The sequence below is a fragment of the Mustela nigripes genome, chromosome 10 (genome assembly GCF_022355385.1).
Source record: "Mustela nigripes isolate SB6536 chromosome 10, MUSNIG.SB6536, whole genome shotgun sequence".
In the NCBI taxonomy this organism is placed as follows: Eukaryota; Metazoa; Chordata; class Mammalia; order Carnivora; family Mustelidae; genus Mustela; species Mustela nigripes.
Window position 1 is genome coordinate 40,778,200 of NC_081566.1, and position 27,416 is coordinate 40,805,615.

The following is a 27,416-nucleotide window of genomic DNA, read 5'->3' on the forward strand; positions in this document are numbered from 1 at the left end:
GAAGCTGGGGATCCATGCCCTTGTATCCCGGAGATGGTGCCTGGGGAATCCAGGAAGGTGGGGAACATGGTAGGATGGGGTGGGCTGTGCGGGCAGCTCTAATGAGTCTGGTACATGGTAGAGCCCACTCGGGGTCTTCCCGGCAGTGGCAGGGTGTAGGGGGATGGCACAGAGGTACATCTTTGGCTGCAGTCCCGGCCACAGAAACCAAAAAATCCATGGCTGGCGCCCTGTGGGCTGGGGTCAGGTGTGGATCCAGGCCATGGGCTGCCCTGTGAGGAGTTGCTGGTGAATGGAGAAGGCTGAGTCTTTAATTGGTGCACAGCCTGACTAGGCAAACCGCTGGCTGCGGTCTTGTGTGGGGGTGGGGGTGGGGTGGGGAGTGGGGGAGAGATAGGCTGGGGCCGAAGGCCCAGGGGCCTGCCCTCAACACTCAGTGTGGCGGGGAGGGAGGGGCTTGGAGATGGTGGAGATGTACCTCCAGGTCTGTGAGCATCCAGAGCTCCGTGCCCAGCCGGTTGTCACCAACCACTTCGGAGACTTGACAAGTGGGGTCTGTTCTGAGTTCCTCTTTGCTCTGATTCATTTCTTCCTTACCCCTGCTTTGCTCCCTCAGGCTGTGCGCATGCTCAGATCTCCCGCCTAAAACCAACCTCTTTGTGACCCCACTCTCCTGCAGCTAACAGTCCATCTTTTATTCTCCTTCCTGCCACTCTCTTTCAAAGCCTTGTCTGCACCCGCGCCCCCGCCCCCTTTCCTACCTGCTCCAGCGCTAACTCTGGAGATAGTGCTTCTCCCCCCCCCCCCCCCCCCCCCCCCCCCTCCCACTCTCTTTCAAAGCCTTGTCTGCCCCCCCCCCCCCCCCCCGCTCCCCCCCCCTCTTGTCACCAAATCCTATCACTTCCCCCTCAGATCCTTCACGGCTGCTCTCCAGGCCCGAACCACTCAGCACCCTTCCTCCCGAAACACCTGCTACCCTGCTCCTCCCTCTGGCTGTTCTTCCCCGTGCGGTGCCGTGGGCACAGCCAGCTTCTTTCCAATTTTTCTTCCGCAGGCTCCCCCTGAGCGGTCTCCTCTCTCCCAGAGCTCTGACCTCCATCTTGATGGAGACAACCCAGCTGGAGCTCTGACCGTCTCCTGGGTCATGTCCCCAAGCCTGGACGCCCTTGCGCCTGGATGTCCCCCTAAGCACATCCCACGCAACCTGTCCTCCCGCGCCCCGCCCCTGAAAGCTGCCTCTCCTGCTTCCTGTCCATCTCGAAGTCTCCAGCACTCCCCAGGAGCCCCAGCTAGAAATCCAAGTCATCGCTCTCCCCGGCTGCTCTGCGTCACTGGCCAAGGAGCCTGGGAGTCCCATGTGACATCTCTCTTGTCCATTTTCTCTGCTCCCACAGCTTCCTCTTAGGTCTGGCTTTTAATCTTTGGCCAAGACAGGTCCTCCTGTTGTACCTCTCCCTCCTGCAATCCACTCCGCTCTGGTCCGCGGAACGGTCTTTCCAAAGCATCTTTCAGATCCTTCCGCCTCCTGCTCAAAAATGCCTGGAGGCTTCCCATCACTAATAGCGCAGGTCCTGATATCTGTCTAGTGATTTACACCCTGAAAAGCACTTTTGAACAAATAAAACAGGTAATGTAATTATTCCTCTTTTTTTTTTTTAAGATTTTATTTATTTTTTTGACAGGCAGAGGACACAAGTAGGTGGAGAGGAAGGCAGAGAGAGAGAGAGAGGAAGCAGGCTCCCTGCTGAGCAGAGAGCCCAATGCCGGGCTCAATCCCAGGACCCTGGGATCATGACCTGAGCAGAAGGCAGAGGCTCCAACCCACTGAGCCACCCAGGCGCCCCAGTAATTATTCCACTTTTATGGAAAGAAGGACCAAGCCTTAGAAGGACTCGGTGAGTGGTTGGGGTTCACCTAGTGCTCTGGGGGAGGGGGTGTTTGTGACTGGGGCTGAGGCCTTCTGGATTCAACTGGGTGCATGGCCCATGCGAGTCTTCTCAGCCTCCCCCAGGGGGCCACCAGCAGCATGGCCCTCAGCTATCACCCTGCTGCCCAGCCTGAGGTCAGCACCCTAGCCACAGCCCTGGTCTTGCTCAGAAACACCGCCCCCATGCCAAGCACTTCTCCCCAAACTCAGAGCATCCGGCTCCTCCTCCAAGGCCCCCAGGCCGGGCTGGCCCAGTGAGCTCTCTTCCTTCTCTGTGGCATCTGGAACATACCCCCTGGAGCTCTAGCTAATTCTGAGTAGGTTTGACGCCAAGTCCTGTCCTCTGGGTGCCACACTCTGAGCTCTTGGACAGCACCTTGGAACAGTGCCATCTTCATCGTAGGTCCCTAATAAATACTAGTTGTGCAAGCCGATGAATGGACGAGGCGGCTGGAGAGTCTCTTCTCCAGGAGCTCCTTCCAGACCAATAGGTTCAGTGATTCTAATCACCCCCCGACCCTCACTCATCCTTCCAGGAGTAAAACACAGCACATCTGGGTCAGTCCCAGCTCTGCCAGGTGGCTTCCGTTGAACCTCACCAGGCTTCAGTTGACAATGGCTTTGCTACCTGCCATTAAATGGGATGCTCTATATGGGACGTAATGCACGTCTTTATAAACAGTTGCTGTGTACCCGGCGCACCTTTATTTTCATGGAAGTATGTACCCATTCGATGTTGGTTCTGCCTAGTGTGCTAGCAGTACCTCCTTCCCCCGGTGAGCGGGGGAGGCTGTGAACACCAACCGGAGTTTGAAGAGCTGGTTCCCTGAGTGATCCATGGGGCCGGGGGCTGGGGCAGGGCTCATTTCTGGATGTCTCCCCCTGGCACCAGGCTCTGTCCCATCTCATGGGTGGGTTTGACCAAGTTTATTGCCCCTCTGGGTCTCGGTTTTCTTATCTATACCACAAACCTGTTGGGTTGAACTTCAGATTTTCAAGTTTTTTAAAGCCCCAGAGCCCATTAAATCTTATATTCAAATAAAATCTCACACCAGGAAGCCACCTGTAAGATTAGTCAGAGCACAGATCCTCTAGCTGAAGTATGGGTGGCTTTGCGAGCCTCCAAGACCTGACCCTCCTTCCCAGCCTTGGGGGGAGGGGCTCTGCCAAGCCCTGAAGGGTCCTCAGCTCCTAGTGCTACTCGCCCACCCAACGCCACTGGTGAGAGGGCTGCCAGTCACTCTTCTGGGCCTGGCATTTTAAGCTCTTTTTCATCCCTGCTGAAATTCAACAAGACGGGGGCAGAAGGAAGGGGGAGAGCATGGGGAGGAAAGAGCCAGGTTGGAAAGACATCCTGATCCTCGCAGGAGGCATGGATATTGCTCAAACCGGTGTTCCCCACCTGATTGGAGCTTTCTGGAAATCATGGGGGAGACTTCAGTTTTCTTATCTCTCTATCCCCAGGGCTCAGCTCACTTTCTGATGATACAAAAGAGGGGTGCAATAAATGTTTGTTGAATAGGGTAAAAGAATGAATGAATGAACAAAGGAACAATGAGGCTGACAAAGACATGAAAGTGACATCCTCCTTCAGGAACAGCTCTGCGCTGTCTGGAGGAACTTGGACTAACTAGCCCCGACCCAACCCATGCATCCCTTGCCCTCACGAGCATACAGGCACGCCGGGGATACTCAGGCCGCACTGAAGCTCCTTCCCCAGCATCTCCCCAACAGGAGCCTCTGACCTGGGAGAGGGGAGAAGAGATGAGGAGGCAGAGAGACCTACATTCCATATCTGAAGAGGGAGGGAACTTGGGGGAAGTCACCACAGGGCCTTGGAAGTGGGCTCCCCAGGGGAAAGGCCAGGGGCTTCCCAGCCATCCAGAAATCCTCCCCCTCCAACCTGCCCACCCTGGTGCCGCCCTCCTCCCCCTTCTCCTTGCGCACATACCACCGGAAACAATGTTGAGAAACACCAGAGGGACCAAAATAACCTCCTGCCTGCTGGAAAGGGAAAGCGACACATCTTAAAACCTCATCCAGTCCCCCAGGCTTCTCTGGAGGCCTTGCTACCCTGCCCCGTCCCTGGGAATGGCTTCCCTCCTTGGATAGGCCCTCCCCTGTCTAGTTTGGAGAATTCTAGGAAGGGGGGCATGGATGTTTGCCCCTCAGGAGTGCTACACTTCAGCCCTCCGTCTTCTCTCTACACCCCTGCGTCAGCACAGAGACTGCACGGGGGAGGGGCCTGGAGAAGCCCAGGATAGGGTGGAAGGAAAAGAGGAGGATCAAGAGGTCAAGGGGAGAGGGGAGGAATGTAGGCCCTGGGAGCATTTAGACTCATTGTGATATTATCTTACTCTCAGAGCCGCATGCTAGATAGAAGCTTTTCATTGGGTCCCTTTAGGGGCCCGCAAATCGGGTCCCTGTGGGATTTAGCACAACTAGCCACACCGAGCAATTTCTAGAATTCTGCACTCCCCTACTCCTTCCACGGCCGACACTACCCCACCGCCTGGTGCTGCCTACTTGCCTTGTGGAGAAAATTTCTGTGCTAGCCACTCTCCATAAGTCAGCTCACAAAGCCCTCGCAATTGCGGTGAGGTGGTATTTATATGCCCATCTAATGGATGAGAAAACCAAGACTCAGCTGTTCAAGTCGGGGGAAAGCATGGAGGGTCATGCACGAGTAGACCCCATAGGGAGGGTCGTCCCGTCTGATGGTCCTGGACATACTTTGAAAGCCAGAAGAGTTTTTGGCTCAATGTAAATTCTGGATATCTTGTTCGACGTGTTGCGCCTACACTTTCCGACACGGTCGTTTTCCCACTATAGACCTCCAACGACCCCCTTCCCCTGCCACAAAACTCTCTTCCTCTCAGTCCTGGAATCTGCTCCAGATGGAGTAGCAAGGACTCACAGTGTTTCTAGGTGGAAAGCCACAGCGCCCATGGTCTCCACCTTGGCTACGTTTCCCACCTTGGAATGAACTAACCAGCTTTTGGAGCTGGAGAGGATGAAAGATGTCAGTTGTCTAAGCTGGCCAATGGCTAAACGGAAGCCAAGGGAGGAAACATGATTTGCCTGGACCGCGCATCCAGGGAGTGGCCGAGTAAGGCCTAGAAGTCAGCTTTCAGCTCTTCTGACTCTTAATTAAGTGCTCTTTTCACGTCACCAAATGGCTTTGATGTCCAGGAGTGCTGTGTTGGCCATAGACACTCCCACACTCCCTCCTGCCCAGAAGACTCTGAGGAGATGGTGTGTTTTTTCCCAGAACAACTCTCTGGGCCATCGCTGACTGGGCCAGCTCAGTTCTCAAACAGGCCAGTCTAATCCCCCAGGAGGCCTGGCCCCGGAACAGGCAGAAGTTGAGGGAGGAAGGGAGGGAGGGAGAAGAAAGAGGAAAGCAGGTAAGAGGTTTGGGTTCATTTTACCTAGAACTGAAGAAAAACAAACGATCTACAGGTATTACACAAACATAGCCAATACATATCAACCACCCACAGTAGGAAGAATAGGGGGTGGGCTCAGGTGCCCTCCAGAGCAGAAGATGCTAGAAGGTTGCATAGGGTGATTCAATCCCCTCCCCGCTCCCCCGCTCCCCCCGCCCCCCAGGCTGGACCTGCCTGGGTCTTGGGGGGGGGGGGGCAGAGGTTTTCTATCAGCTACATGAGTGAAAATCAGGGGGCTGAGTGAAAATCAAAAGACAGCCTTGATCCCAAAAGAACTTGGGCCAAGACAAGGGTTCAAGGCAGGGGGACAGACACACAGGTTGGCATGTTCACGTGGCATGGGGAGTAAGCAGAATGTGGGGATGTCATTGGGAGTGTTGAGGAAGTCTGCAGAGGAATCGGAGGGAAAGGAAGGGAAAAGAAAGTGGTACTACCCCCTTTCTCCAGCTGGGCTCTGGGTAAGACTGCAATTTGACTGCCCAAGGCACAGATTCCTTGCTCTCCCTGAAGGCAGAAATGGAAGTGATCTTTCCCCAAGCTCAGTTTCTTCCACCTCCCCCAGGAAGACTCAACCTGCCCTTACCTCCTTGAGGCTGCTCAGCTTCCAGCCCCAGCCCATCCCCACTGTGCTTCAGCCAGACCACTCCCCCCTCCACAGAAGCCTTATGCTCACCCTCCTCTGGGCAGAACATTTTTCTGGAGATCCGGAGACCCAACAAGGGGGCGGTGCCCATAGGGGCCGGGGTGTTGGCCGGATGGCACTGATTCTCTTTGCCTGACAGCCTGACTCTCTTTGCCCTCCCAAGCCCTTTTCCAATGTCCACGAACAAGAATTTCTTAGGTCAGAGTCTCGGCAAGACACAATGTTCTGGGTGAGGGTCTGCCCCCAGGTGGCCCTCGGTGGGTCCCAATCAGCCACCTAAACTGTAACTGCACCAGGAGGCAGCCAAGGGAGGGATCAGGATGGGGCACAGTGTGGAGAGCACTGTGACAGGAGTCAGGAGTCTCGAGCCTGGTTTCTGACTCTCACCCCCTTGGGATTTTGCTGTGCGATCTGGCAGAAGTCCCCTCCTTCCCCGAGTCTGCTTCTTTATCTATAACATGAAGGGATTGGACTGGATACCTTTTGGCTTAGGTATTGTGTCACGAAGAGGGAGGAGGAGGAGGAAAGAAAAGGGGCACAAGAGGGAGTGACAGTGGCAGAGATCATCTTAGTAAGAGAGGTCACTCCTCTCAGTCCCAGTGCCCTCATTTGTAATAGGTGAACAAGCAGTTCTAAAAGAGGAGAAAGGAATATAATGACTCAGGACAGAGCCTACAAAGTAATGTGCTGTGGAAGGACGTTAGTTTCTGAGAATAGGCAGGGGCTGGCTTCATGGGAGAGCAGGGTTTCAGCAGTGAGGGGTAGGAGCGTGTGTGGGGGGGTGGAGGGTAGGGGCTGCTTCTAGCTGACAGCTGGGAGGAGGTCCTGGGGGGGGGGGGGGGGGAGCCCTGCAGGTGAGAGGCCAGGCCGCTGCCAGGTGCAGGGGTCCCCTGAGGCCAGACCGGGGCTCCGGGCATCTCGCATTGAGAAGCGAGCCAGTGAACACACGGAGGCTTCCCGTCTGTCCACTCCTGAGTCTGGATTCACACACCAGACCCTGCGAAAAGCTCACATTTTCCCAGCTTTTCTCACCCAGAATCACTTCCTTTGTTTAGAGGAGGGGGTGGGGGAGGAGACGGAGGGCGAGGAGGGAGGGGCCCCGCGGGTGCTGCCGCCGCCCCCGCCCCCTCCCGGTGTGCGGAGCCGGGTTGTCACTCAGCTCCCGAGCCGGGGGCGACGGAGGCGCCGGCGCCCGAGTGGAGTCCCAGCCAGCGACCATCCCCCTGGACCTGACAGGCTGGCCCTGGATGGTGCAGGCATCCCCGGAGCGGGCGGACACAGCCCTTCAGGTGGCTAGGAGCTCTGCTAGCCCTGGTGACCTTGGGTAAGTCTGTGCCTCGCCTCCGTGGCTCCGCAATGAGGATGCAGGAGAGGGCCGAGAGGGGCGACCAGAACGCCCTTTGGGGCAGGAGCGAGGGAGAGTCGCTGGCCTGGGAGGGTCCCTGGAGCGGGACCAGATGCTGCTGAGAGGTGGGAGCCAACCGCGGCTGGGGTGGGTGGCGCCAGGCACGTGTGCGCACCGGCGGGCAAAGGGGCGTCTGCGCCGCGATCTGCGGCTGGGCTCGGTCGGTCCTCCAGCCCCGCGCCTGCCAGCCCCGTCCCAGGTGCGACATAGGGGTGCTACCTCTTTAAAAGCGCCCGGGGCTGAGCCTCCGCCACACCATGTGATTGCTTGAAAGGCCGGGCTGGGAGAGCTGCGGCGGGAGCCCGAGGACGATGAGCCGCCGTTCGCGGTGCCTGGAGCCCAGCCCTGCCCGGCGCGGCCCCGCAGCACTGCGCGCCGCCAGGTGCCCAGAACTTTGGGCACTGCCTCCGGGACCCCCTGGTGGCCAGCGGGCGGGATGGTGAGCTCCTTGCGGCCTCTTCTGCGGGCTGGGTGGGCAGAGCCAGGCACAGGGACCCCCGTGGGGGGTGTGTGCCAGCCGGGAGCTGCCTCACACCTGATAAAAAAGCTAATGGAGGAGTGAGCACTGCTATTTTAAGTTTTTGAATGGAACCTCTGGGGATGATAAAGAGAGGGGACAAAGATTAGGCAGAAAAAGGGCCAGGGAGGGTTCCCTCCAGCCTGGGCAGGCACTCTATGTATATGCCACTTGGGGTAACACTCCAGAGGACAGCGGAGTTTCTTAGCTGGTGGGGCTCCCCCTGCAGCTCCCAGACAGGCCTCCCCACCCCAGGCTTCTGTGACCACAGGTGCCTGCCTCCTGACCTTTGGTGCCTGGCTGCTGATGTGCCTGGCCTGCGCCTGCCATGCCGCCCTCCATCTCGGCCTTCCAGGCCGCCTACATTGGCATCGAGGTGCTCATCGCCCTGGTCTCTGTGCCCGGGAACGTGCTGGTGATCTGGGCAGTGAAGGTGAACCAGGCTCTGCGGGATGCCACCTTCTGCTTCATCGTCTCGCTGGCGGTGGCTGATGTGGCCGTGGGCGCTCTGGTCATTCCACTCGCCATCCTCATCAACATTGGGCCACGGACCTACTTCCACACCTGCCTCATGGTCGCCTGCCCTGTCCTCATCCTCACCCAGAGCTCCATCCTGGCCCTGTTGGCAATCGCCGTGGACCGCTACCTCCGGGTCAAGATCCCCCTCCGGTGAGTCCAGAGCCGCTGAAGGGACCCGTGGTGCCCCACCCTGCGCCCCAGGCTGGGTGGCTTGAGAGAGGATAAAAGGTAGAGCAGAAGACCCCATGGAAGCCACTGAGTCCCTGGGCCATTGTGCCCCAGCCCTCACTCTGCCTTCCTATCCCCTCTACAGTGCTGAGCCTCAGTGGAAGTGGGGGTGGGGAGGGGGCTGAGTAGTGGGAGGAATTTGAACCTGGGAGTGCCCAGGACCCCAGAGCCGAGGCTGCTGCTGCTTCTCCTGAGCTGCTTCTCCTGTGTGGCCAGGGAAGCCCAGGCTGCCTGTCCAGCCTGGGGTGGGGGATTGGAGGGGGCCACCAAGACAATCACAGTGAGCACTGGGTGGGAATAAACCAAGCTCCCATGTGGGGATGGGGAAGGGTCCAAGCAGATGGCTAGAGTGGGGTGAAGGTGTCAGGATGGTGGCCTCCCAGGGACAAGAGAGCTGCTGCTCCAGCTAGAGACCCCGACAGGCTTCCTGAACACACTCTTTAGCTCTCGTGTTTCTGGCTCTGTGGCAGCCAGCTCCACCCTCCTCGGCTGTCCCGTGGAAGCCTAGCGGTCTGATCACCTCTGACCAACTTCCACTCACGGGATCTCGGTTGCAGGCAGGAGTGGGGGGAGATGCTGGTGCCTGGTCTTGAAGCCCCCATTCTGTGGCTAAGCTCTGTGTGACTTTGCCGGTCACTGCTGAAGAGCTGATGCTGGGTCCAGGCAGTGCCAGGGTGGGTGGCCTGAGAGTGGCGGTCCTCAGGCAGGCGTCCCGTCCACGCTGGGGCCTGCCAGGCCGCAATCTCGTCACCAGGCAGTGCCTGGGCTACCAAGTGCCAGTGAATGCCTGGGCTCACGGCCAGTCTCTTGCCAGCCCCACTGGGACACTCTCGGGAGGCCCGCTGGTCACCAACAGATTCCCTTTCTACCGGGTCTGGTCTGGTCACCAACAGATTCCCTTTCTACTGGGGAGCTCCGGCCAGCTCTGGCACCTGCCATCCCCAGAGTAGCTTCCATAGCTGGGAAGCTTGGCAACTTCCCCAGGCAGGCCTAGGCGCCCACATTTCTCCCGGGTGTGTTACATTTGCACACGTTTACCTTTTCAAAGCTTTTCTTCGTGCAACATTTTTTCCCCTAGCCTCCTCACGAGCCTCTAAGGGAGGTGGAGTAGGAGCTGGTAAAGGAGAAACTTTGGAAAGACCCAGGGGGTCTCCTGAAGCCGGGTGGGAGCACAGCCTAGATTCCACTGCCCACCTTCCTTCCTGACTCTCCCTGGCCCCGTGCCGATATGATACGCCAGTCCCCATGCCCTGTGTACCTCCCTCACAGCCTCCCTGTTCCCAGGGGAGGTGGGTGAAAACTGCTGCTCAGGGTACAGGGGGAGGGAGAGAAGGAGGCATTGGAGCCGCGCGTGGGCGTGGCTGTGGAGGTGCCTTCCTGCTGCCATTCGTCCCAGGCCGTGGCTGGGCTGTGCAGAGGAAGCCAGTCTCAGCCCATTAGGGCCGCCTGGGCCTCCCAGCCGGGCCATTCTAGCAAAGTGTTGCCACATTAGGAAACTCACTCAGATATGCAGATGTAGGAGGGCTGCTCGAGAAATCCTGTTTGCTGAGCGGGTGCCAAGGTGAACCCAAGGCCTGATCCTGATGTGACAGAGGTCACAAGCCTGCAGAATGTGCCCGACTCGCCCTGTGGGAGTGGGGGTGGGGGTGGCTGAGGCGGCAGGACCGCAGGCTCCGTCTTCCAGGAGGCAGCTGTGGTTGCTCCTTGCTCCAGCCTCCAGGAGCTGGGAGTCTTGGGGAGTTGCCTTTTGAGGGCCAAGGCAGGGGGGTGCCTAGAGACAAAGAATACGGGCCTGGGCTCAAATCCTTGCTGTGAGTTCCTAGCTGTGTGCCCTTGGGGAAGCCACTTTTTCACCTTGTGAAGCTTCAATTTCCTCATCTACAAAAGGGAACATTAGTAAAAGTACCTTCTTTGGGCACCTGGGTGGCACAGTTGGTGAAGCATCTGCCTTCGGCTCAGGTCATGATCAGAGAGTCCTGGGATCGAGCCCCCGCTGTCCTGCTTGTGCTTGCTCATTAGTAAATAAATAAACTCCTTAAAACTATAAAATGATAAACATCATTTAAAAAATAGTAGTACCTTCTTTCTAAAATGATGGGAAGAAGATAATAAACTCCTACATATGAAACACTTAGCATGATATGATGCACTTAGTATTACCTACAAGCCATAAGCGGTATGTTTATGTGTGTAGCTTTATTAACATTATTAACATCTGGCTCAAAGTGGGTGTGAACAAGCCAGCCTGGGCGCCGCACCCCACGCACACTTGCGCACTCCTGCAGCCACGCACATGCCCTCCTGCCAACATGCGCATGTGCGCACACACACACCACGCACACGCACGCCGCATTTCCAGGGAGGTTTCAAAATACTGCTACGTTATACTTATACATGTCTCTTCCTCCTTGGTGGCTTGCCAGTGTGTTCAAGGCAGTGACCTGAGCAGCCGGTGCATGTTGTCCATTTCTGCAAATTCTCCAGAACGCCTAGCTCAGTGTCTGGCACAAGGCAGACACTCAGTAAATGTCGATTGAGTTGGATGAGTTTTCAGAGCTATCCGGCTTGAGCCTCCACCAGGCCTTCCAGATGTCTGACCTCTAACCTCCTTGCTGGGAACCTCCCCTGCATTCTCCTTCAGGGATCTGACCATAGCTGCCCCGACAGCTCAGGCCGTTCCTTTGGAGCCACGCCCCAGCAGTGCCTGGGAGGTCCTGCTGCTGGACAGGAGTCCCCTCAGGGAGAGAAAGGCAGCTGGGGTCTAGCTCCTAAGGCCAGGATCCTGGAGCCTGGGTTGATGGGCTGGGTCACTCCAGACCATGCCCCATCCCTTCCCTGTCCCCCTACAGGAGAAAGAGGATGAGTTAGAGTCAGCAGTCTGCTGGGCCTGGGAGAATATCTCTCAGCCGAAGGTCCCCCTGCACTGGGCTTGCTGCCCTGACGAGCCAGACGGAGGCAGATGCTGCGGACACTGGGGAGTACTAGTGCCTGAGCGCTGGGGAGGCTTCTGTGGGGTGGCTGGGTGACAGAAGCGAGCCTGGGCCCCTCACCAAGCAAAGTGTGGTTTGGTCAGCCAACCACAAATTTTATTTCATTCCATTTGGCACAACGCCAAGAGAGAAAAAAGCTTCACATCACATAGTATGATCGAGTTACCAAAAAAAAAAAAAAAAAAAAAAGAAAGAAAGAAAGAAGAGCGAGCTCAAACTGTTGATTCATCAATAACGTGTGGTCATTTTCATGTGTTTTGTATCTTATTTGCATAGCACCTCTGCATGCCTGGTAATCCAAACCCTGTTCCCCCAGAGCTCCTACTTCTAGGGAATCTCCAGTGTTTATCCACCACCCCTCACCCTGAATTTCTTTGGCGGCCCTGTGACTCCAGGGGGCTGGTTATGGGGTGGGGTGCCAACAGGGGGCTCCCCGACCAAAGCCCTGTCTGTGGGAAGGAGCCCTGAGCCAGGGCTGTCTCTGGCCAGAGAGGCTGGGGTGGCGTGAAAGGGTGGTAGGCTTCTGGGAGTCAGAAAACCTTGAGTTTGAGCCTTGCTCTGTTACTACCTAGCTGTGCATCCTTGGCTGAAATATTCAACCTCTCTGAGCCCCACCCTCACCTCATCCGTTAGGTGATGGGACTAGATCTGAGGCCTCTGAGCATCCTTTCAACTCTAACTCTATGGTTCTTCCTTATCGCCACTCGGGCTGGTGTGGTGCTGAGATCATGCAAGGGGTGTGTTGGGTTGTATTTTCTAGTTCCCAGGGGTTCTGAGTCAGGCACAGTGCTACGTGTTTTTGTTTGTTTGTTTGTTTGTTTTTTACATGGTTCATCGTATTTAGTGTTCTGGCCTCTCACTCGCAGACAGCATTGCTATCCCCATTCTGTAGACATTTCTGTAGATACACTGAAGTCTGAGGGCCAGGGGAGTTCAGTGATTTGCCCAAACATCTTGTCAGGAGCAGAGACAGGATTTGAATCTGGGCTGGTCTAACAGACGTCTCTGAGCGGTGGGCCTGCAGGTATCTTGAATCAGACCCACAAAGCTGTGGGATTTATGGAGGACTTTCCTCAAGGCTGCCAGTGGGGTGATTTTTCTCCTCTGATCTTTGCCAGTGGACTCTGCACTCAGCTCGGCCGTGCTGGGTGCCTCCCTCTCAGATTTCCTCACCTTCCCTCCAGTGGGCAGTGGAGCCCCAGGCCGGCCTACCTCTGTCCATAGCTGGAGGCCTGCCCAACTGGGCCGCTGACCCCGGAGAGCCCAGCAGAAAGTGCTGGAGGCCAGCATGCTGGGGCAGGGGAGAAATCTGGTAGATTAGGACCCGTTTGCTGTTAGGAATCAAGTCAGCCTTTCCCACAGTGGTGAGCCTGGGTCTTTTTTGATAACCAGAGTGTCTCCTGTGCTAGTACTCCAGGAGTTAGCGCTGCTTGGAAGCAGGGGAATGGCCATGATGCCTTCTAGAGAAGCCTTTGGCCAAGGGTCATGGGGTGGAATCTTGGAGGCCGTGCCCTGACACTTGATATTTATTTCTCAGCATGAATGGAATCCATGCTCATGGAGAAAATGTTGAGAAATGTAGGGAAGAAGAAAGATGGTAAAGTCACCAGTAATTCTACCACCTACAGATAACTAGTGTTAACATTTTGGTGTTCCAGAAAATCTTTCCACATGTATCTCCATATATATCTGTATCTCTAAATATATATATATAGAGAGAGAGATAGATAGATAAAAATATAATTTTACATGGTGGAGAGCATGTGTGGCTCTCTATCCCACTTTATTTACTTGCTGCATTGTAAGTATTTCCCTATGTCAATAAGAGCCGTTTTGTAAGAATTTTATGAGGGTAAAATATTGGATTGTCCTTTCATTCATCTTGTAGGTTTCAGCTAACACAGTCCCTCCTCCGGGAGGATGTCTCTGCCCCCCTCTCCCCCTGGACTGGGCCAGTCTCCTCTATTAGGTACTCAGGCTGCCTCTACTTCTCCCCGGTCGCTCATGGTCTAGGTGGTTTTCCCGAGCTTGCTAAACAGCAAGAGGGCCAGGACCCCATCTGTGTATGTATCCCTTGTGCCTGGCCCAGAGTAGGCATGCCAGACACATGTTTTGAATAAATGAAGTTTATGTTTTATTTATTCATTCTTACATTTTTGGCTGTTTGGATTGTTACTGATTTTGTATTATTGCAATTAACTCTACAAGGGTGCTCACAATTCCCATCATTTGTGCGGTCAGGGCCAAGTCCAGAGCCCTGGGTGTGCATCAGGAATTTTAAATGGGGTTAAATATTTCCCGTCTTTACTCCACCTCTCCCCACTCCTCCGGCCCACCTCCACGGACACTGCGGATCCCCAGAGTGTGTCTGGTACTCCTCTGCCCATTTGCTCTTCCGGGCTAGGCAGCTGCTGTAGAACAAAGAAGAGGCTGGTGGGTCGTGGTGGGATGGGGGAGGAAGAGGAGGTGGGGGGGAGGGGAGGCCTTGGCACTCAAGCGGCCTTGGAGATACTGGCTTAGGGGTAGGCAGGGATTTTGAGGCAGCTGGCAAAGGCCTTCTGTGAGCCCAGAGAAGAGGAGAATAGGCACCTTCTCCTGCATTGCTCCTCACCCTGGGGGTTTTACCCCTAGTAGAGGCAGAAGGTCAGAGAGATGGTGACTTCCACAGACCTATTTCATAAACTGACATTGAACCCCTGCTGTGTCCCAGGCACTTTGCAGGCTTTGCACCTGCAGACACAAAGATGAGCGGGCTGGTCCGGGCTCTGCTCCATCTGGAGGCTCTTAGCCACTGTCGACATTGTGGATTCCTGCAGGGCAAGGTGGCCGAGGACAAACTCCCAACCTGCCTGTGGTGGGACTGGGGGTGTCGGGAGAGACTCCCTTGAGAAGATGCCATCTGAGCCGAACCTTAGAGGAGAGGGGCTACGCCGGGCAGCCATCAGAACATTCACATAGAGGAAATACTTAGAGCAAAGGTCCTAGGGAAGGAATGTACCTGAAGGGTTTGGGGACTGGCAAGGAGGTCTGCGCAGCTGGGGTAGAGTGAGACAGCTGGAGAATGGTCCAAGACAGGACTGGAGAGATAATGATCTCCTGGCTTGGAGGCTGCTGGAAGGACACTGGCTTTTATTCCGAGGGAGATGGGAGCCATTGCAGGGTTTAAAGCAAAGAAGCCACATGATTTGACTTAGGTTTTAAAGGCTTCTTCTACTGCTGTGTTGAGAAGGCACTGTACGGGAAAGCAGGGGTCTCATTACTGCAGTAATGGCTCGAGGGAAGAGGGAAGTGGCCTGAATCAGAATGGCGCCCAGCAGGTGGTGAAAAGTGGTTCATTCTGGCTGTGCATTTTCAAATTTTACTTTTTATTGAGGTAAAATGTTTATATAGTGAAATGCTTAAGTCTTAAGCGCATAGCTTGATACACTCTTGCATGTAGGTGTATCTATGTAGCCAGCACCCCATCAGTATTTGCAACCTTTTCAGCACTCCGGAAGGTTCCCTTGGGTCCCTCCCATATCCTCGGAAAGGTCACCGCTATTCTGACCTTCATTCCCATGGACTCATTTTGCCTGATCTTGAACTTCTACAAAGGGAATCCAGTAGTATGTTCTCATTTGTGTCTGGCTTCTGAAGCTTAAAATTACATCTGAGATTCATCACTGTTATTGAACAAAACAGTAGGGCTTTTTCTGTTGTTTGTTGGATGGCTTGTGGTTTTTCTTCTCATTGCTAGAATTCCATTGTATGAATGTACGATGATTTGTTCACATTCTGGATGTATTTTGAAGAGCCAAGGAATTTGCTTATGGACTAGATGTTTGATGGAGGAGAAAGAAGAGTCAAGCATGACCAGACTTTCAGTCCTAAGTCACTGGCAGGATGACATTATCTGAGGTGGGAAGGGCTGCTGGGCGGTACAGGTTTTGTGAGCAATGGGGTTCAGATTCAGACACATTGAGTTTGGGGTGTCTGTCGAATAGCTCTGGAATGTTGAGCGGGAGGTTGGATGCATATGCAAGGATGGAGTTCGGATGAGAGATGCAGGCTAGGGATATAAAGGTGAGAACCATTGCAGGTCGATGGTGTATGCGTCTCCAAGGAACCCTGATGAGATCTTCAGAAGCAAAGTACAGATCGGGAAGAAACGAGGCCCGAGCACTGAGAGGCAGACGTAAGAGGAAAACCTAGAGCCCCGAGTGAGTGCTTGGAAAGTATGTCAAGGAGGAGCGAGGAATTGGCTGCTGCGGATGGCTGCCCATGGGTCCAGGGAGATGAGGCCTGAGAATTACCAGTGGATTTGGCAAGAGCAATGTCATGGAGTGGTGGGAGCAGAAAGCCTGGATCGAGAAGGCTCCAGAGAGAAGAGGAAGGAATGGAAGGCAGTTAATGTAGGTTACTCTTTTGAAGAATTTTGTTATGAAGGGAATAAAGAAGCAGAGCAGAAGCCACTGGGAGAAGTGGAAACTGGGTACTTTGTTTTGTGCTGTTTTCTAAGATTGGAGGGACGTTAGTACATTTGTGTGTTGATGACTAACCATCCAGCGGAGACCGCAAAACTAACATTGGAGCCAAGGAGAGGATTTTGGGGTTGATGGCTTTGGTTTGGCCGGCAGGGTCGGGACCCACACAGAGGGGCCGCCTTAGAGAGGCTCGGAGGTCATCTATCAGGCAGGAAGTCAGTATGTGGGTGCAGATGCCGGGAGGTGAAGCTCTCTTCTGCGTGTTTCAGCTTTCTCCCGGAAGTGGGAAGCAAGGTCGCCGGCTGGGAGGGAGGATGCGGGAGGAGGGGGGAGGAGGTGGGAGTGAGAGTAGCAAGTGTGGAATAATTTTCTGGACGTGGGGGAGGAGGGACGAGACTCGGGAAGTGGACTATAATCGGGGGCGGCATGAAGGGCCCACCTGAAGTTCAAGGTGATGAATCTGAGGGGAGAGTCCAGTGGCATGGCTGTGTGCTTATCACAGCCGTGTTCAGCCGGGCTGACACAGGCTTGGGAGAAGGTGGAGAGTTCATTCCTGCATCGCACAGAAGGGCCAGATTCTGGCCCAGGCATTAGGTGTCTCATCATGGTCATGGTCAAGGAGTGGGCCCCAGTCCCCGGGGCTTAGGAACTGGTGGAGGGAGCGAGCCAGCACACCGATAAGCGATAAGCGAGTGGTGGCTACAATCATAACTTGAGGAGAATTCAAGGAACATGACCATCGTGCTCTTCTCTGCGGCTGACTCTGGTGTCTCCAAACCCTGAGTCAGTGTCCAAGGAAACCCACAGGTGCCTGAGGACTTAGGTAGAGCCATGTAGGCCCTGTGGTTCATGGTCAAGAGTGTGGATTTTATTCTAAGTGTGCAATGAAGCCACTGAGTGCTTTCAGCAGGGAATGACATAATCTCCATTACATTTTTAAAGGTCACAATTCGTCAACAAAATATTAGCAAATCAAATCCAGTGATAGATAAAAAGGATAATACATCACAACCAAACAGGGTTTATTGCATCCTTGCAAGGGTGGTATAACATTGAAAAAACTCAATCAGTGTATTCAGCACATTAACATGAAAAGGTCACTCTGCCTGCTGTGTGGAGGATGGGTTGGAGGGGGCAAGAGAAGACTGGAAGAGCTCATGGTTATAGGCGGGGTTAGGGGCAAGCAGGGAGCCCAGGAGGCAGTGGAGATGGAAGGAACTGGAAAGAGTTAGGGTGTGGGAGAGTTAGAACCAAATGGTAATGGACAGGGTGTGCAAGCCGGGAGAAGGAGTCAATTGTGGCTGCCACGTTTATGATTGAAGCCATTGGGTAGATGGTGATGCCGATTCTGGAGAGAGGGTATGGAAGGAAGAAACTGGAAGGAGATTCAGAGCCTAGTAGGGACTCAGGTCCTCCGGTCATCTTCTTCCTGTGCTCGGAGTCCAGGATCTGGGCCCTTTCCCCCCACCCCCGACAGCCTTGAGGAAGGGGCCGCTCAAGTATCCAGCCGGCTTCCTGGGGGGCTCCAGCTGCTGCATCTGCTATCTTCCCACCTTGCTTCTTAGGAGGCTGTTGGCTTTCTTAGTCTGGAATGACCGTAACAAGGACGTGGGGTTTTGGGCTCCCTAAATCTTCCAGAAGGAGACAGCAGAATTGGGGATTCTTCTTTCCTGCCAGGCTCTATTCAGAACGAGACGCAATGGCTTTGGGGATAGCTGAGGCCCCCAAGTCTCTGCCCATCCTTGGTGTCCCTCGGTGGCACTGTCCCCGGACTCTCTGCGTCCCTCCAGAACCTCCTTTCCCACCCGCATTGCTGCAACCCACCCGGCCTGGCACTGTGGATTGTGCTGATCCCCTGTGTGGTGGCCGTCCCTCCTCCACCCTAGAACAGGGTCCCCCTGCAGAGCCACGGTGGAGTGCTGAGCAGTGCAGTTTCCACCAAGGCAGCAGAAGGGACAGTCGGTCAGGAAACAGTGAACCAGTGTCAGCTCTGGCCCCGCCCTGATGGGCAGAGCAGGGGGCACCTGGGCTGCTCAGAGAAGCCTCGTCTGTCCTTCCACGAAGAAGCCTTGTGCAGCAGAGACTGCTTTGCGGGGCAGTTGGCACAGTGGGCACAGGCACCCAAGACCAGACCTCACGGCAGGCAGCCTGACCTCAGACGCCACCAGGCTCCAATACTCCCCTCTCTGCGCTGAGGAGGGGCCCAGACTACAGCAAGACAAGAGCTTCTTCTCAGTTCTTTTTTTGCCTGTCCCCACAGAACCAGGAGCTCCGAGGCCCACCCACCCAGCTGGAATGGGAACTCACCAGGCAATGATTCTCTGGCGGGCACAAGAGGGGGTCTGTTTGCAAAAATCTACCCCAGATATCTTAATGATCCCCTTCTCAGGCAGGCGTCTCTCGCCCTGCTTCACGCAGATACATCAGTGGAATGAAGGGTGACAGCAGTGTCCCCAGGCCGATGGTGCCGGCACAGAGGGCTCTGCCACTGTGGAGCGCTTACTTAACCTTTCTGAGCTTCCATTTGCTCTTCTGCCAAAGAGGCTTCTTAATACTTCCTCCCAGTGGCCATCAGGAGGCCTAGAGATGAGCTGGGTTAAGACTGGCGCATAGCAGGCACTCAGGGAGTGGGGGCGTTTCCTATTGTCCGATAATCCTGACTCGATTTCCATCTACAGCTCCGTGTTAGGCGACTGCTGGGGTCCCACCGGGCTCAGGTCCGTGTCAGATGGGTGCCGCTGACAGTGAGGGCAGGGCGTGGTTCTCTCCTTCGGTCTTGCTCATTGTATCCCAGTACCTAACACATGCACCCCTGCCTCCTGGTAGGCGGCTGAGTCAGTGTCTGTCCCGGGAATGCTCGCTGGCACGGAGGGAGGAGGCCTCTGTGGGCCAGATGGAGTGGCCTGCTTGGAAGAAGTCATTCGGATCTTTCATGTTCATCCACAGAGGGCAGAGGCAGGTAGTGGAGCATGAAGTGTTATTTCATGAAAACATTCCCGAGAGATCAGAGGTTTTGGGGGGGGGGGGCGAGGTGCGGAGGGGTGAAAGGTCTCACCCGAGCTTCCCTGGCATGTTGCAGGGAGAATCCTGGTGTCTGGACCCAGCCTGGCTCCCTCTGGTCTCCATGCTTCTGTTTCTATGAGGGAGGGTGTGAGCAGCCTCTCCTGAGCCTTCCTTGTCCTCCCGAGGGGCCTGGCATCCATCCATCAGATGGAGCTGAAGCAAGGGCTCCCCTGGGGGGTGGCGGCTCCATAACTGCTCTGCGGGGGCGGGGAGCATTCAGAGTGTTTGGGGACTCACAGTGCCCAGCAGACACCACCAAGGGGTAAACACAGCTCCCAACCCCCACATCCTGGGCTCCCAGGGCTGCCTTGATGACAGTGGCCCAGGGGGGCTGGGAAGAGACACAGACACCATTCAGAGCGGCTGTGTCAGGTCCCAGGGGGGCGGGGGGGCGCTTACAGTCTGGGAGTGAGCCAGCCAGGGCTGGGGAGGCTCTTAGCGGGGTGTGTGCGTGCATTCACACGTGCACATCTGGGTGTGTGCTTGTGAGTGAGTGTATGTGTGTGTGTGTATGTAGAGGGTTACAGCTTTTTCTTTTTCTTTTTGTAAATAAAAAAATAATATCCTGGAGGGTCTCTCCCCAAACCCCACCCGCTCTCCCTCTCTGAGGCCCAGACAAGTGTCCCAGCACAGCTGGTCTCTTATAGTGTTTGTGGCTCCCCCAAACCCCAGTCCTCATGCCCCACCCCCCACCATGAATCCTCCTTGACATAAGAACACAGGTTATGGGTTCAAGTCAACAAGTGTTTTCTGACAACACGGATCCCGTCCTCAAGGGCCCAGACCCACAGTCTGCTCAGCTTTTGTGTGGTGAGACATGGTTTACCAGCCGCCACGTAGCAAGAGGCCTGAGCCGGCCTGGCCTGCACCCAGGCACGCAAAGCCAAGGTCCCTCCCCCAGCCAGGATGCTCAGACCCACACCGTCTTGTACCTGGGCTCAAACCCCACTTTCCCTGTCTCGAGGCCAGTCACTTCTTACCCTGTGCATCCTCGGAGGGGAGAAGAAAGATAAAGAGGGCTTAACATGTAAGACCACGACTTAAACACACACACACACACACACACACACCCCAGAAAGCTATTTTCTTCTCTTCTCTTGTCTACTTCTTCTTTAATGCTCAGCTCAGATGAGACCTCCTCCAGGAAGCCTTCATGTTCTTACAGTTCCTCAAGGGCTTCAAACACAGCTCTTGTCAAATTGCGTGGAGGTAATCTCCCTCACTTGCCCGTGAGCAGTTTATGTGTGTGTGTGTGTGCATATGGGTTGGGAGGGGGGAGCTAAGCCTATTCCTCCCTGTTTCTGTAATGCCCAGTGTGCTTTCTGCCCATTTTTGATATCCGACGACTGGTGCAGTGAATCAGTAAATGAATGGTAATAGTAGCAAGTGATTCTTGAGCACCTAATATGTGCTAGGCCTTGTGCTAAATGCTTTATATGGACTCCCTTTATTTAGAGTGTGTGAGAGAGGCAGGTGCAGAGGGAGAGGGACTGGGCTCTCTTGTTGAAATCTATGCACAATTTTATGAAGAGGTGCTAAGAGTGTTTGCTGTCAGTAGTAAAGTATAGTCCTAATGTCCGCAGTTTCTGAGAAGCTGAGGTTCAGCAAGGTTGGACAATGTGAGTTCAGGCACATAATGGCTAAGTAGAACCAGAATTGCTGAGTTAACATCCGAATGGATGAGTGAAAAGATCTGTATTTGAGCCCGGACTCAATTCTGGGTGATTTGGGGCAAATCACGGCCCTCTTTGGGTCTCAGTTTTCCCATCTATAAAATGGGCCTAATTCCAGTCCCAACTGCAAGGAGTTCTCTGGGAGGCAGTGTTCTTGTTCTTAGAATGGGACAGGAGGACGGCTTCACTGTTTGGGGATCCGTTGGTTCTGGGGAGTATGTGGGGGAGGGAGGAGTTACTGTGACCCTCAGCCCCAGCCCAAGTTTGCTCTCTGGCCTGTAGTTCCAAGTGCTGCCCGAGGGGTGGCCTGGCGGCCTGGCATGGAGGTAGCAGAAGGAGCCGATGTGTTCTGCGGGGCTGCAGGTACGTGAGGGGAGCAGAGACCCAAGGGCCAGATGGAGCTGCCACGAGGAAGCAGGGAGGGTCAGGAAGTGGGTGCTGCCACACGCCTGGCAGGGGAGCCAAGTTTGCCTTGGGAGCTGATGTTTAAAGAGAAAGCTCTTCCCTCTCGGGTGTCAGGCCGTGCTGTCTACCACCTGCTGGAGCTGTCGACAGCTCCCAGCTCCAGCCCGCTCCCCGGGCAGGAGCATGAGGGTGGCAGAATGGAGGCTGCATCCCATCAAGACTCCCTGGGGCCACCGAGGTGGGGAGGTGTGCCTTGAGGTTGGCGGGGAAGGACTTGACAGTGACTTGTGTCTGCAGGCTGGTGCGGGGCTTTCACGCCTCAGTGACGGGGCAGTCCCCCGGGGGGTGGGGGGTTACTGTTCATGCCCGAGAGTTCCCCGGGGGTGGGGGGCGGTTACCTGCACAGGAGAGGGTGTCTGCTCCCGCTGCTAGAATCATGTAGGCAAGGAAGGGCCTTCTCTGCGCCCCACTCTTCCTGTTGGAACGTGGCCCGCGCCAGAGCTCAGTCCACAGGCAAGCCTTGAAGAAAAAAAAATGTTCCAGCAAAACACCTGTGAGGAGAATTCAGGCCAGGGAGCCTTCTCCCAAACCAGAGGAGGCTGGGGGAGATGTGATTTCCCCATCTGGCCAGCACAGAGGGAGTCTGGCGGCTGGGAACCAGGAGGCCAGATCTCGGGGCCTGGTCTGGTACTGGGACAAACAACCTCCCCTCACCCCACGGGACCTGCACCTCCACTGGTAGAGAGCTCACGGGCCCCCTGCTTCCCCACCAGGCTGGCCATACTGGTCTCCCAGTCTGGCCTCTGCTACTTCCGCAATCTGACCTTAGCCAAATGCTGAGCCTCACTCGCTACGAATGAAAATGGAACAGTAACCAGTGCACAAGATTGGCTGTTGTTAGACACGAAAAGGGATGATTAAGCCCAGCATCTCCCTGCAGGATCATGGGGCTCCTTCTTCCCTTTCCTGCTGTTTGGTGGGAGGAAGGGAGATGGATGGATAATGGTGTGTGTGTGTGGTTGTGTGTGTGTGTGTGTGTGTGTTTCTTCGTCCACGGTGTAGTTGGGGTGGTCAGCTGACATTATCTGCCTGTGGGGCTTAAGGGCGTCCTCTGTGTGCATGCTGAGGTCTGGCGTTGGTGAGCTGGGTCTTGGGGAAGTGGTGGCAGGGCTGGGAGGTGCCCGAAGCCCTACAGGCAGGTAAGGTTGTGTTCCATCCCATTCTGGATCCAGAGCCTTGGGCACCTCCCTTCCTGCTCCAGGCTCCTCCCCTGTACTCCGGCTAGATCCTGGAGGGTTCCCTGGAAGGGGTCTTGGGGTGTGGACTACCTCCTCAGTGTCCGGAGCATCACCCAGAACCTTCTTTGGCAGCATATGTAATTTTCTGCAAGGCTGAGATCAGCATCATTTTACACATGAATAAGGTGCTGGGGAGGTAAAGTCACTTGAAAATGGTTGCCCAGCTCATAAATAGCAAAAGCGGATGTCATTGCTGATACCCCACTTGCCACTGCCACTGTCCTCGGGGATTTCCAGACCGGGGACCCTGACCAGCTTTGGGGATTTCCAGACCAGCCCTGACCGTCCTCAGGGGGCTTCGAGGCTGAGATGGGCACAGAACGCAAGGTTCCACAGATGGTGAGAGAAATCAGCACAGGCTGAGCTACGATGGCCGAGGCTTCTAGGGCAGGGACTGCCAGTGGGCACAGGCCTGGCCTGCTGCCTGGTTTCCTCTCGGCGCCGCCTGTTTCCTCGCAAGCCCCCGGGCCTGCATGTGCTCATTTGCGCGGCTGCTTCAATCACAAGGGCAGGGAAGCTAAATCCGGAGGTGCTGCCAGCACCATGGCAGCAGAAACGATCCCACACAGTCCACGGAGGTGAGAGTGGTGGAGGTGGGCTAGAGAGGCAGCCCGGCGGGCCCTTGGCGGGGCGCAGTGAGGGGCTCGGAAGGACCTTCTCTGCCACCCATAGATAGAGGGCATCCTATAAAGAGCCCTGGGCCAGAGTCAGAGGAGCCTGGCTTCAGGCTCAGCTCAGACCCCAAGTGGCGTTGGGCACTCACCAAATCTTGCTGGGCCTTAGTTTTCCAATCTGCAAATTGGCAACAATCTGCTCTTTGTTTACCTGGCAAGCTGATATTTGCAACAAGTTGGATCGCTGGCTGGGAAGCACTTTGCAAGCCGTGCTGGGCTGTGTCGTTACCACCTTGCCAAGATGGGGAGCTTCTCTCCCCTCCTTCTCCTCCAGTGCTGGCTCCTGGCCTTTTCTCTCCCTGCACAGTGGCGGTAGCCATCCATTAAGAGAAACAGGTCACCCAAGTGGATTTGCAAGGGACCTGGCAGGGGTCTTGGTTCCTCTTTCCTGTAGGATCCAAGACAATGCCTTTCCTTTCTGGCCTCCTGAGTCAGCCTCCTCCTCCAAACAAAGGCGAGGAAGGCTACTTTTGCGCCAGATATTGTGCTGCATGCCCCTGGGTCCTGCCCCTCACGCATATTCTAGTCCGAGGAGCTCAGACAATATTTGCTCAGACAATATGGGACACTAAGGAGTGAGAGATGTTAGTCCCTGTCCTCACCTCCCTCACAGTCCTCTGGAACGTCAATGTGTGAAACACAAAACACCACTTTTGGAGGCAGCCAACCTGACCTTGGGCGATCACTCCGTCTCCTGGGATGACTGAGGGAAAGGAAGGAGAGACCGTGCGCAAACCTCGGTGTCAGATGGTGACAAGGGGCACAGTGGGGGCTGGGTTGGAAAGATCTCAGCTCCATTTTATAGATGCGGGAAGGAAATTCTGACCCTGCGCTGCGGGGTGGGTCCATCTGCTAATGCGGCGGGTTTGAACCTGACCGGAGGCCAGACCCTCCACTGCCTGTCAAGTGCCTGCTAGCTCTGTGTTGCCCAGAGCTTCTTGCTCCCTGGCCAACCAGGGTGACTCCATTGGAGACGTGGGGACCAGCGTGGAGGTCCGGGGCGGGAGAGGTGCGGGTGGTCAGGCCTCTGCAAGACTGCAGTGTTGGGGGCCCTGAAGGAGGACCTTCCAGACTGCCCAGATGGTCAGTGTTGGTAGCAGGGAAGCCACTTCAGGGCAGCTCCAGCCCCGCCTCCCTCACCCTCCTGGCTGTGGTGCCAGTCCTGCCTGCTTCTTGGCTGGCTGAGTCCCCAAGGCCCATTACCGCCAGCTCTCTGCATTTTCTTTTTCCAGCTCCCAGCACGGCACTTTGAAGTTTTTTTTCGTGAATGGTAGATGGGAAAAAAAAAAAAAGGCTTTGATTTAATAAGCTTCCTCCTCCCCCACACGCATCATAATGTGAGATTCCCCCATCCAGGGTCGTGGCAGATGTGAGTGATTTAGAGGGTTTTGCAGAAGTGGGAGGGACTGAAAATGAGTTTATCGATCAGCCCTCCGAGCAGCTGCCTCGCCAGACCCCTGCATGGGGACGCTGCCAACGACTCAGCCTGCTCTGTTCTCCCGGTGCAGTGCAGCCGACAGGGGTGCAGGCCAGCCAGCTCCCTGCAGAGCAAGAGAACACGCTGTTCGCCACCTCCGCCCAGGGCTGGCAGTGAGGAGAAGGGCTGGTCTTGTAGCAGGAGGAAGTGTGGTTAGACTCTTGCTAGAACCACCTTATTACATGTTTTAAATGCACCAGGGGTCAGGGATGGAAGAAGGACCTGAGGGTCCTGTAGGTCCTATGGAAGGTGCCCGATCTGTGTGCGCTGGGAGCAAGCTCCTGTACCTGCCTGGAGGGATGGTGTGAAGAGGAGCGGGGAGATTCAGTGGACCTCTGACCCTCCCTCTGACTTTATCTACATTTAAAGTGATAATTGATAGCATCAGATCAGTACCTACCATGCCTGTAACTGTTCTCTATTCATTGGATTTGTTCCTTATTCCTTCCTCCTGCCCTTCTTTTTCTGCCTCCTCTGGTTTTAACTGAGCATCGTATGTGAATCCATTTTCCTTCTGCAATTATTACGGGGCACCTACTGTGTGCCAGGCACTGGGGCCGCTCCTAGGACTACAGCACTGAACCGCACCTGTGTCCTGCTTTCAGGGAACTGGCAGTTTCGTGCATGAGACGAAAGCAAAGAGTTCAATCTGTCGTCCCACGTGGGGAGGAGGAGAGCATCAGCCTCCAGCCGTGACCCAGCAGATCCAACATCCTTCCTCCTGCTACTTGCCATCCTGGGGATGGGAATCTAGGCTCTCCCTTGCAACACACACACACACACACACACACCCCTGCCACTGGGCGAGACTTCCACTGCATCAGGCCCCCCACTGCCAACCCCCTGCTCATTTCTGTGGCTGGGCATAGAGGGGCAGCCAGAGCGGATGCACGGAGGAGGGTGCTCAGGGGAGTGCAGGACCAGGGCTGCTGTACGCTGCTGTCTGGAAGGACTGGAGCCTGGGCTGGGCCTGGCCCTGACTTGGCCTTGTAGGGCTGGGCGAATGTGCATGTGTGCCGTGAGACACGAGGCAAACAAAACAGCAGGAGTCACCTGGGAGCCACCGCTGGGAAGTGCTGGTGTTCTGACTGCTGTTATTGTTAGTGGGTTTGGGCTCCAAACTCCACTGACCTGGGCGTTGGGGGGAGGAAGGGCCAGGACCTGGGAGAACATGCAACTTCTTCCAAGCCTGAAGAGCTAAGTACCACCTTGGGTTGTGAGGCAGCAGGAGGGACTGAAGTTAGACCCAGGAAGGACTTCCTGAAGATGGGGAGATGCTCTCGAGTGGAGGCCTGATGGTGGGAGAGGACTCTTCGGAAAGATTTCCAAGGTGGAGAATTCCCTCTGTCCTCATACATCCTACCATCTGTCACATCTTTTCTAGAAGAGAGGGTATGATTTTAGGAAGGCCCAAAGGCCCGGGTAACAAGCACAGAGAAAGAACCCATGCCCCTGAGAGCGGTTGCCCTCCTCCCCCTCCCAGGGGAAGAATCCCTGTCTCCTAGGCCAGGGAAGGTCTGGAAGGGGCACTGCCTGTCCCTCCAGGCTGGGTGCCTGCGCAGAAGGCCTGCCTCCTGGGTCCCAGCTGGGCCACTGCAGTCTGTGTGGGGTCTCCCTGCTGCGGTGTGACATTATGGTCCCTGGCCCACATAGGCTTTCAGGCTGAAGCTAAGTATCCCGTGGTGTCTGACAGGCCAGGAGATACTCAGAAGGGAGGAAGGAGAAAGGGCAGGGGCTCCCCCTGAGTCAGCCTGCCCTTGTCTCCAGCCTCACACCGGCCACTGCCCCCGAGAAAGCTTTGCTGGGCTCCGCCAGGGAGCATGCCTTCTCCGGGGCCCTGCGTGGGGTTCAGGGCTGGGCTGAGTGAGCTCCCACACCCCCACCCCAGACAGCTCAGGAACACAGACTCAATCTGGACCAAGGCTGGGTTAGGTGGGAGAGCTGGCTGGAAATTAGAAACTAAAGCCGTGTGACCAGTCCTTCAAAAGGAAACAAGTCACTTTTTTTTTTTTTTTTTTTTCCCCCAATCCGCACCCCTGCAAATTGTTTTGTATCTCTTTTGGAGCTGACTGCATTTTCCAGTGGAATCAGGGATGTCGTTGGGGCGGCGAGCTGATAAGGTTGGGCACCAGTTGCTATTATGTACCCAGGGCCCCGGCAAGCTGGCACACCAGCCCCGTGGTCACAGTGAGCCTGCCAAGCACATCTTCTCCAGGCTTGTGCTGGGGACAGAACTGAGGCTGCAGGGGTGGTGACTCGCTCAAGGCCACGAGCAGTCACCTGGTGGACTTGCAGCGAGAAGTCCGATCTGACTCCCCAGCATGCCTCAGGGAAGGGACTCTCTTCTGGGGACTTGTGGGTGCCTCACAGCCACAGCCCCCGGGGCCCCTCCTCCCCAAACTGGGAAAGGAGTTTGGGCCGCAGGGCTCTCCCCTCCTTTCTGTTCGCGCCAAGCTCAGCTCTCCCTATAGGATGATCATTCCAGAAGAGGGGGACACGACCAGCAGAGCTTGGGAGACATCTGGTTTAGTCTCACACCATCTCGATGCGGACACGGATGCCCCAAAAGGGAGGGGTCTCCTCCAGACCTGCTCACTCCCAGTGGGGCCTGGACCAGAACTTGGGTCTCCTGACCCACTCCACCCTGGAGGAGGTGCTCCAGGGGGGGAACTCTCCTGTTTTGGG

At 55.6% G+C, this 27,416-nt stretch overlaps 1 protein-coding gene across 2 annotated transcripts in view; it reads left to right on the forward strand.

Annotated features, from left to right (window-relative positions):
* Positions 1-7,156: 7,156 nt before the first annotated feature.
* The window catches only part of ADORA1 (adenosine A1 receptor), a 31,075-nt gene continuing 10,815 nt past the window's right edge, over positions 7,157-27,416 (forward strand). Inside the window, exons 1-2 of one of the 2 annotated variants that reach the window (XM_059413141.1) lie at positions 7,157-7,343; positions 8,213-8,610. In XM_059413141.1, coding sequence (XP_059269124.1) covers positions 8,270-8,610 — 341 coding nt within the window. In that variant the 5' untranslated portion in view covers positions 7,157-7,343; positions 8,213-8,269. Of the gene's footprint in view, positions 7,344-7,562; positions 7,864-8,212; positions 8,611-27,416 lie in introns of those variants that run through there. The other variant, XM_059413140.1, reaches the window with a different exon arrangement.